Raw genomic sequence first — 11,185 nt, 5'->3', positions numbered from 1 at the left:
ATAAACCTGTGTGTCCTGGTCGTGCTGGTGTGTTGGTATAACATCAACCTGTGTGTCCTGGTCCTGCTTGTGTGGGGGTATAACATCAACCTGTGTGTCCTGGTCGTATTGGTGTTGGGTATAACATCAACCTGTGTCCTGGTCGTGCTGGTGTGGGGGTATAACATCAACCTGTTGTTTACAAAGCATGTGACAAATAAAAGTAGACTTGGAAACAGTTCAGTCCCAGGGCCTGTCAGGTGGCTCCCCCTAGTGGCTATACAATATCATGATAGTTGAGGAAGAAGAAGACATGGTAAATAAACCTCCCCCAGTCCGTCTCACACCTCCCCTTCCAGTCTTCTGTCCTCTGGATGAACTCTTTTTAAATCACTCACTCTCAGTTTCTCTCAGCACACACACACACTCAGTCTCTCTCAGCACACACACACTCACTCTCTCTCAGCTGACACAGACTACCTCTCACCCGCGGCGCTCACCAGAACAGACAACAACTTTGCTTCATGGCGGCGAGTCTCACCGGAGACAGGATCCAACCGGACTGTGATCTAACCGGACGGGCGCGAGCTGCAGAGGGATTCACTATGTACGTTTTTACCGGAGTTGTTTTGCTTTGTGATAAAACAAGAATGTAGTTACGTGAACGATTTTAAGCATGAGCCTACTTGTCCCTCAAAAACAAGTTCATAGAGTAACTGTCTTTTTGGTAGATAGGCTACTGCTAGATGAATGACCACAGTCATGTTTTGGTAGATAGGCTACTGCTGGATGAATGACCACAGTCATGTTTTGGTAGATAGGCTACTGCTGGATGAATGACCACAGTCATGTTTTGGTAGATAGGCTACTGCTAGATGAATGACCACAGTCATGTTTTGGTAGATAGGCTACTGCTGGATGAATGACCACAGTCATGTTTGGTAGACAGGCTACTGCTAGATGAATGACCACAGTCATGTTTTGGTAGACAGGCTACTGCTGGATGAATGACCACAGTCATGTTTTGGTAGATAGGCTACTGCTGGATGAATGACCACAGTCATGTTTTGGTAGACAGGCTACTGCTGGATGAATGACCACAGTCATGTTTTGGTAGACAGGCTACTGCTGGATGAATGACCGCAGTCATGTTTTGGTAGATAGGCTACTGCTAGATGAATGACCACAGTCATGTTTTGGTAGACAGGCTACTGCTGGATGAATGACCACAGTCATGTTTTGGTAGACAGGCTACTGCTGGATGAATGACCGCAGTCATGTTTTGGTAGACAGGCTACTGCTGGATGAATGACCACAGTCATGTTTTGGTAGACAGGCTACTGCTGGATGAATGACCACAGTCATGTTTTGGTAGACAGGCTACTGCTGGATGAATGACCGCAGTCATGTTTTGGTAGACAGGCTACTGCTGGATGAATGACCACAGTCATGTTTTGGTAGATAGGCTACTGCTGGATGAATGACCGCAGTCATGTTTTGGTAGACAGGCTACTGCTGGATGAATGACCGCAGTCATGTTTTGGTAGACAGGCTACTGCTAGATGAATGACCACAGTCATGTTTTGGTAGAAGAGTTGTTGACAGTTTTTGTCCAAGTTGTAATTGATTATGATAACGATATTGTCGCACAATACATGTTATGAAACTATTGAAATGAATCTTTGAATATATCCTATTGGAATATTACCCAATAACTGCAGCTCAGATGAGATTAAACATGGTGTGGAATAGTTTACTATCAGTCATCTGTAATTTCATAGCCAGTCAGATAAGGGATAACATAATGTACCATTGTCCTGTAGCCAGACAGATAAGGGATAACATACTGTACCATTGTCCTGTAGCCAGACAGATAAGGGATAACATACTGTACCATTGTCCTGTAGCCAGACAGATAAGGGATAAGGGATAACACACTGTTGCCCTGTAGCCAGACAGATAAGGGATAACATACTGTACCATTGCCCTGTAGCCAGACAGATAAGGGATAACATAATGTACCATTGTCCTGTAGCCAGACAGATAAGGGATAACATACCGTACCATTGGCCTGTAGCCAGACAGATAAGGGATAACATAATGTACCATTGCCCTGTAGCCAGACAGATAAGGGATAACATACTGTACCATTGTCCTGTAGCCAGACAGATAAGGGATAACATACTGTACCATTGGCCTGTAGCCAGACAGATAAGGGATAACATAATGTACCATTGCCCTGTAGCCAGACAGATAAGGGATAACATAATGTACCATTGCCCTGTAGCCAGACAGATAAGGGATAACATACTGTACCATTGGCCTGTAGCCAGACAGATAAGGGATAAGGGACAACATAATGTACCATTGCCCTGTAGCCAGACAGATAAGGGATAAGGGACAACATACTGTACCATTGCCCTGTAGCCAGACAGATAAGGGATAACATAATGTACCATTGCCCTGTAGCCAGACAGATAAGGGATAACATACTGTACCATTGGCCTGTAGCCAGACAGATAAGGGATAAGGGACAACATAATGTACCATTGCCCTGTAGCCAGACAGATAAGGGATAAGGGACAACATAATGTACCATTGCCCTGTAGCCAGACAGATAAGGGATAACATACTGTACCATTGCCCTGTAGCCAGACAGATAAGGGATAAGGGACAACATAATGTACCATTGCCCTGTAGCCAGACAGATAAGGGATAAGGGACAACATAATGTACCATTGCCCTGTAGCCAGACAGATAAGGGATAACATAATGTACCATTGGCCTGTAGCCAGACAGATAAGGGATAACATACTGCACCATTGCCCTGTAGCCAGACAGATAATGGATAACATACTGTACCATTGTCCTGTAGCCAGTCAGATAAGGGATAACATACTGTACCATTGGCCTGTAGCCAGACAGATAAGGGATAAGGGACAACATAATGTACCATTGCCCTGTAGCCAGACAGATAAGGGATAAGGGACAACATAATGTACCATTGCCCTGTAGCCAGACAGATAAGGGATAACATAATGTACCATTGCCCTGTAGCCAGACAGATAAGGGATAACATACTGTACCATTGGCCTGTAGCCAGACAGATAAGGGATAACATAATGTACCATTGGCCTGTAGCCAGACAGATAAGGGATAACATACTGTACCATTGCCCTGTAGCCAGACAGATAAGGGATAAGGATAACATACTGTACCATTGTTCTGTAGCCAGACAGGGTGGTATGGGAGCGGGGGTGGTGGTGGTGGTGGGGGAGCAGAGGGGTGGTGGGGGAGCAGGCTGGTTGGGGAGTAGGCGGGTGTGGTGGGGGAGCAGGCAGGTGGTGGGGGGTGGTGGGGGAGCAGGGTGGTGTGGTGGGGGAGTAGGGTGGTGGAGTGGGGGGTGGTGGGGGGGCAGAGTGGTGGGGGGAGCAGGATGGTAGGGGAGCAGGGTGGTAGAGTGGGGGGTGTTGGCGGAGTGGGGGGTGGTGCAACTCAATGTTAGGACGGTGTTCTTAATGTTTTTTCCAGTCAGTGTACATGTGATATCTGTTGTGTTGTCTCTTGTCTTCAGGCTAGGGAAGAGAGGGATATTAGTGGTCCTGATATCTGTTGTGTTGTCTCTTGTCTTCAGGCTAGGGAAGAGAGGGATATTAGTGGTCCTGATATCTGTTGTGTTGTCTCTTGTCTTCAGGCTAGGGAAGAGAGGGATATTAGTGGTCCTGATATCTGTTGTGTTGTCTCTTGTCTTCAGGCTAGGGAAGAGAGGGATATTAGTGGTCCTGATATCTGTTGTGTTGTCTCTTGTCTTCAGGCTAGGGAAGAGAGGGATATTAGTGGTCCTGATATCTGTTGTGTTGTCTCTTGTCTTCAGGCTAGGGAAGAGAGGGATATTAGTGGTCCTGATATCTGTTGTGTTGTCTCTTGTCTTCAGGCTAGGGAAGAGAGGGATATTAGTGGTCCTGATATCTGTTGTGTTGTCTCTTGTCTTCAGGCTAGGGAAGAGAGGGATATTAGTGGTCCTGATATCTGTTGTGTTGTCTCTTGTCTTCAGGCTAGGGAAGAGAGGGATATTAGTGGTCCTGATATCTGTTGTGTTGTCTCTTGTCTTCAGGCTAGGGAAGAGAGGGATATTAGTGGTCCTGATATCTGTTGTGTTGTCTCTTGTCTTCAGGCTAGGGAAGAGAGGGATATTAGTGGTCCTGCTATCGGTGGCTGTAGGGGTCTACCTCCTCCCCTCACCCATAAACCCTCAGCCTTACATGTAAGTACAGACACACCACACCGGCTCTGATGCTTGTCGGATGTGGCAGGGCTTGCAAACTAATACTCACATCCGTAGCCATGAAGTGCTTTGAAAGGCTGGTCATAGCTCACATCAACACCATCATCCCAGAAACACTAGAGCCACCCTCATTTGCATACCGCCCGACAGATCCACAGATGATGCAATCTCTATTGCACTCCACCCTGCCCTTTCCCACCTGGACAAAAGGAACACCTACATGAGAATGCTATTCATTGACTACAGTTCAGCGTTCAACACCATAGTGCCCTCAAAGCTCATCACTAAGCTAAGGACCCTGGGACTAAACACCTCCCTCTGCAACTGGATCCTGGACTTCCTGACGGGCCACCCCTAGGTGGTAAGGGTAGGTAACAACACATCCGCCACGCTGATCCTCGAACACGGGGGCCCCACAGGGGTGCGTGCTCAGTCCCCTCCTGTACTCCCTGTTCACTCATGACTGCACTGCCAGGTACGACTCCATCACCATCATTCAGTTTGCTGATGACACAACAGTGGTAGGCCTGATCACCGACAACGACGAGACAGCCTATAGGGAGGAGGTCAGAGACCTGGCAGTGTGGTGCCAGGACAACAACCTCTCCCTCAACGTGATCAAGACAAAGGAGATGATTGTGGACTACAGGAAAAGGAGGACAGAGTACGTCCCCATTCTCATCGACGTGGCTGCTGTGGAGCAAGTTGAGAGCTTCAAGTTTCTAGGTGTCCACATCAACAACAAACTAACATGGTCCAAACACACCAAGACAGTCGTGAAGAGGGCACGACAAAACTTATTCCCCCTCGGGAAACTGAAAAGATTTTGCATGGGTCCTGAGATCCTCAAAAGGTTCTACAGCTGCACCATCGAGAGTTGCATCATCGCCAGACTTGCTATTCTGGTACCGCTTGCCGTGCGGTAGCAGAGAGAACAGTCTGTGACTAGGGTGACTGGTTGCATCACCGCCTGGTAATGCAACTGCTCAGCCTCCGACCACAAGGCACTACAGAGGGTAGTGCGTACGACCTAGTACATCACTGGGGCCAAGCTTCTTGCTTGCCAGGACCTCTATACCAGGCGGTGTCAGAGGAAGGCCCTAAAAATGGTCAAAGGCCCCTGCCACCCTAGTCACAGACTGTTCTCTCTGCCTCCAAGCGGTACCAGAATAGCAAGTCTGGATCCAAAAGGCTCCTTAACAGCTTCTACCTCCAAGCCATCAGACTGCTGAACAGCTTCTACCACCAAGCCATCAGACTGCTGAACAGCTTCTACCACCAAGCCATCAGACTGCTGAACAGCTTCTACCACCAAGCCATCAGACTGCTGAACAGCTTCTACCACCAAGCCATCAGACTGCTGAACAGCTTCTACCTCCAAGCCATCAGACTGCTGAACAGCTTCTACCTCCAAGCCATCAGACTGCTGAACAGCTTCTACCACCAAGCCATCAGACTGCTGAACAGCTTCTACCCCCAAGCCATCAGACTGCTGAACAGCTTCTACACCCCCCCAAGCCATCAGACTGCTGAACAGCTTCTACCTCCAAGCCATCAGACTGCTGAACAGCTTCTACACCCCCCCCAAGCCATCAGACTGCTGAACAGCTTCTACCACCAAGCCATCAGACTGCTGAACAGCTTCTACCTCCAAGCCATCAGACTGCTGAACAGCTTCTACCACCAAGCCATCAGACTGCTGAACAGCTTCTACCACCAAGCCATCAGACTGCTGAACAGCTTCTACCACCAAGCCATCAGACTGCTGAACAGCTTCTACCTCCAAGCCATCAGACTGCTGAACAGCTTCTACCACCAAGCCATCAGACTGCTGAACAGCTTCTACCACCAAGCCATCAGACTGCTGAACAGCTTCTACCACCAAGCCATCAGACTGCTGAACAGCTTCTACCACCAAGCCATCAGACTGCTGAACAGCTTCTACATCCAAGCCATCAGACTGCTGAACAGCTTCTACCTCCAAGCCATTAGACTGCTGAACAGCTTCTACCCCCAAGCCAATCAGACTGCTGAACAGCTTCTACCACCAAGCCATCAGACTGCTGAACAGCTTCTACCACCAAGCCATCAGACTGCTGAACAGCTTCTACCACCAAGCCATCAGACTGCTGAACAGCTTCTACCACCAAGCCATCAGACTGCTGAACAGCTTCTACCACCAAGCCATCAGACTGCTGAACAGCTTCTACATCCAAGCCATCAGACTGCTGAACAGCTTCTACATCCAAGCCATCAGACTGCTGAACAGCTTCTACCCCCAAGCCAATCAGACTGCTGAACAGCTTCTACCACCAAGCCATCAGACTGCTGAACAGCTTCTACCACCAAGCCATCAGACTGCTGAACAGCTTCTACCACCAAGCCATCAGACTGCTGAACAGCTTCTACCACCAAGCCATCAGACTGCTGAACAGCTTCTACCACCAAGCCATCAGACTGCTGAACAGCTTCTACATCCAAGCCATCAGACTGCTGAACAGCTTCTACCACCAAGCCATCAGACTGCTGAACAGCTTCTACCACCAAGCCATCAGACTGCTGAACAGCTTCTACCTCCAAGCCATCAGACTGCTGAACAGCTTCTACCCCCAAGCCAATCAGACTGCTGAACAGCTTCTACCCCCAAGCCAATCAGACTGCTGAACAGCTTCTACCTCCAAGCCATCAGACTGCTGAACAGCTTCTACCACCAAGCCATCAGACTGCTGAACAGCTTCTACCCCCAAGCCATTAGACTGCTGAACAGCTTCTACCACCAAGCCAATCAGACTGCTGAACAGCTTCTACCTCCAAGCCATTAGACTGCTGAACAGCTTCTACCCCCAAGCCATTAGACTGCTGAACAGCTTCTACCACCAAGCCATCAGACTGCTGAACAGCTTCTACCCCCAAGCCATTAGACTGCTGAACAGCTTCTACCACCAAGCCAATCAGACTGCTGAACAGCTTCTACCTCCAAGCCATCAGACTGCTGAACAGCTTCTACCACCAAGCCATCAGACTGCTGAACAGCTTCTACCACCAAGCCATCAGACTGCTGAACAGCTTCTACCTCCAAGCCATCAGACTGCTGAACAGCTTCTACCTCCAAGCCATCAGACTGCTGAACAGCTTCTACCTCCAAGCCATCAGACTGCTGAACAGCTTCTACCACCAAGCCATTAGACTGCTGAACAGCTTCTACCTCCAAGCCATCAGACTGCTGAACAGCTTCTACCCCCAAGCCATCAGACTGCTGAACAGCTTCTACCACCAAGCCATCAGACTGCTGAACAGCTTCTACCACCAAGCCATCAGACTGCTGAACAGCTTCTACCTCCAAGCCATCAGACTGCTGAACAGCTTCTACCACCAAGCCATCAGACTGCTGAACAGCTTCTACCCCCAAGCCATTAGACTGCTGAACAGCTTCTACCCCCAAGCCATCAGACTGCTGAACAGCTTCTACCACCAAGCCATCAGACTGCTGAACAGCTTCTACCACCAAGCCAATCAGACTGCTGAACAGCTTCTACCACCAAGCCATCAGACTGCTGAACAGCTTCTACCTCCAAGCCATCAGACTGCTGAACAGCTTCTACCACCAAGCCAATCAGACTGCTGAACAGCTTCTACCACCAAGCCATCAGACTGCTGAACAGCTTCTACCACCAAGCCATCAGACTGCTGAACAGCTTCTACCACCAAGCCAATCAGACTGCTGAACAGCTTCTACCACCAAGCCATCAGACTGCTGAACAGCTTCTACCTCCAAGCCATCAGACTGCTGAACAGCTTCTACCACCAAGCCAATCAGACTGCTGAACAGCTTCTACCACCAAGCCATCAGACTGCTGAACAGCTTCTACCACCAAGCCAATCAGACTGCTGAACAGCTTCTAAACCGCCAATCAGACTGCTGAACAGCTTCTAAACCGCCAATCAGACTGCTGAACAGCTTCTAAACCGCCAATCAGACTGCTGAACAGCTTCTAAACCGCTAATCAAACTGCTGAACAGCTTCTACCACCAAGCCATCAGACTGCTGAACAGCTTCTACCCCCAAGCCAATCAGACTGCTGAACAGCTTCTACCCCCAAGCCAATCAGACTGCTGAACAGCTTCTACCACCAAGCCAATCAGACTGCTGAACAGCTTCTAAACCGCTAATCAGACTGCTGAACAGCTTCTACCTCCAAGCCAATCAGACTGCTGAACAGCTTCTAAACCGCCAATCAGACTGCTGAACAGCTTCTACCTCCAAGCCAATCAGACTGCTGAACAGCTTCTAAACCGCTAATCAGACTGCTGAACAGCTTCTACCTCCAAGCCATCAAACTGCTGAACAGCTTCTAAACCGCTAATCAGACTGCTGAACAGCTTCTAAACCGCTAATCAGACTGCTGAACAGCTTCTAAACCGCTAATCAGACTGCTGAACAGCTTCTAAACCGCCAATCAGACTGCTGAACAGCTTCTACCTCCAAGCCAATCAGACTGCTGAACAGCTTCTAAACCGCTAATCAGACTGCTGAACAGCTTCTAAACCGCTAATCAGACTGCTGAACAGCTTCTAAACCGCTAATCAAACTGCTGAACAGCTTCTAAACCGCTAATCAGACTGCTGAACAGCTTCTAAACCGCTAATCAGACTGCTGAACAGCTTCTAAACCGCTAATCAGACTGCTGAACAGCTTCTAAACCGCTAATCAGACTGCTGAACAGCTTCTAAACCGCTAATCAAACTGCTGAACAGCTTCTAAACCGCTAATCAAACTGCTGAACAGCTTCTAAACCGCCAATCAAACTGCTGAACAGCTTCTAAACCGCTAATCAGACTGCTGAACAGCTTCTAAACCGCTAATCAAACTGCTGAACAGCTTCTAAACCGCTAATCAGACTGCTGAACAGCTTCTAAACCGCTAATCAAACTGCTGAACAGCTTCTAAACCGCTAATCAAACTGCTGAACAGCTTCTAAACCGCTAATCAAACTGCTGAACAGCTTCTAAACCGCTAATCAAACTGCTGAACAGCTTCTAAACCGCTAATCAAACTGCTGAACAGCTTCTAAACCGCTAATCAAACTGCTGAACAGCTTCTACCACCAAGCCAATCAGACTGCTGAACAGCTTCTAAACCGCTAATCAAACTGCTGAACAGCTTCTAAACCGCTAATCAAACTGCTGAACATCAAACGGCCACTGGGCTATTTACATTGATCCCCTTTGTGTTTACGCTGTTGCTACTTGCTGTTTATTATCTATGCATAGTCACATGTACATATTACCTCCACTAACCTGTACCCCCACACATTGACTCGGTACAGGTACCCCCTGTATATAGCCTCATTACTAACCTGTACCCCCACACATTGACTCGGTACAGGTACCCCCTGTATATAGCCTCATTACTAACCTGTACCCCCACACATTGACTCGGTACAGGTACCCCCTGTATATAGCCTCATTACTAACCTGTACCCCCACACATTGACTCAGTACAGGTACCCCCTGTATATAGCCTCATTACTAACCTGTACCCCCACACATTGACTCGGTACAGGTACCCCCTGTATATAGCCTCATTACTTACCTGTACCCCCACACATTGACTCGGTACAGGTACCCCCTGTATATAGCCTCATTACTAACCTGTACCCCCACACATTGACTCAGTACAGGTACCCCCTGTATATAGCCTCATTACTAACCTGTACCCCCCACACATTGACTCGGTACAGGTACCCCCCTGTATATAGCCTCATTACTAACCTGTACCCCCACACATTGACTCGGTACAGGTACCCCCTGTATATAGCCTCATTACTAACCTGTACCCCCACACATTGACTCGGTACAGGTACCCCCTGTATATAGCCTCATTACTAACCTGTACCCCCACACATTGACTCGGTACAGGTACCCCCTGTATATAGCCTCATTACTAACCTGTACCTCCACACATTGACTCGGTACAGGTACCCCCTGTATATAGCCTCATTACTAACCTGTACCCCCACACATTGACTCGGTACAGGTACCCCCTGTATATAGCCTCATTACTAACCTGTACCCCCACACATTGACTCGGTACAGGTACCCCCTGTATATAGCCTCATTACTAACCTGTACCCCCACACATTGACTCGGTACAGGTACCCCCTGTATATAGCCTCATTACTAACCTGTACCCCCACACATTGACTCGGTACAGGTACCCCCTGTATATAGCCTCATTACTAACCTGTACCCCCACACATTGACTCGGTACAGGTACCCCCTGTATATAGCCTCATTACTAACCTGTACCCCCACACATTGACTCGGTACAGGTACCACCTGTATATAGCCTCATTACTAACCTGTACCCCCACACATTGACTCGGTACAGGTACCCCCTGTATATAGCCTCATTACTAACCTGTACCCCCACACATTGACTCGGTACAGGTACCCCCTGTATATAGCCTCATTACTAACCTGTACCCCCACACATTGACTCGGTACAGGTACCCCCTGTATATAGCCTCATTACTAACCTGTACCCCCACACATGGACTCGGTACAGGTACCCCCTGTATATAGCCTCATTACTAACCTGTACCCCCACACATTGACTCGGTACAGGTACCCCCTGTATATAGCCTCATTACTAACCTGTACCCCCACACATTGACTCAGTACAGGTACCCCCTGTATATAGCCTCATTACTAACCTGTACCCCCACACATTGACTCGGTACAGGTACCCCCTGTATATAGCCTCATTACTAACCTGTACCCCCACACATTGACTCGGTACAGGTACCCCCTGTATATAGCCTCATTACTAACCTGTACCCCCACACATTGACTCGGTACAGGTACCCCCTGTATATAGCCTCATTACTAACCTGTACCCCCACACATTGACTCGGTACA

At 48.5% G+C, this 11,185-nt stretch overlaps 1 protein-coding gene across 1 annotated transcript in view; it reads left to right on the top strand.

Annotated features, from left to right (window-relative positions):
• Positions 1–285: 285 nt before the first annotated feature.
• Positions 286–11,185, top strand: part of LOC109887869 (adipocyte plasma membrane-associated protein) — a 30,956-nt gene continuing 20,056 nt past the window's right edge. The window contains exons 1-2 of the mRNA XM_031820830.1: positions 286–586; positions 4,154–4,243. Of these exons, the coding sequence (XP_031676690.1) occupies positions 504–586; positions 4,154–4,243 (173 nt within the window). The 5' untranslated portion in view covers positions 286–503. The remainder of the gene's footprint in view (positions 587–4,153; positions 4,244–11,185) is intronic.

This window comes from Oncorhynchus kisutch, unplaced genomic scaffold (assembly GCF_002021735.2).
Source record: "Oncorhynchus kisutch isolate 150728-3 unplaced genomic scaffold, Okis_V2 scaffold3703, whole genome shotgun sequence".
Classification (NCBI taxonomy): domain Eukaryota; kingdom Metazoa; phylum Chordata; class Actinopteri; order Salmoniformes; family Salmonidae; genus Oncorhynchus; species Oncorhynchus kisutch.
This window is presented reverse-complemented; position numbering and strand designations above follow the sequence as displayed.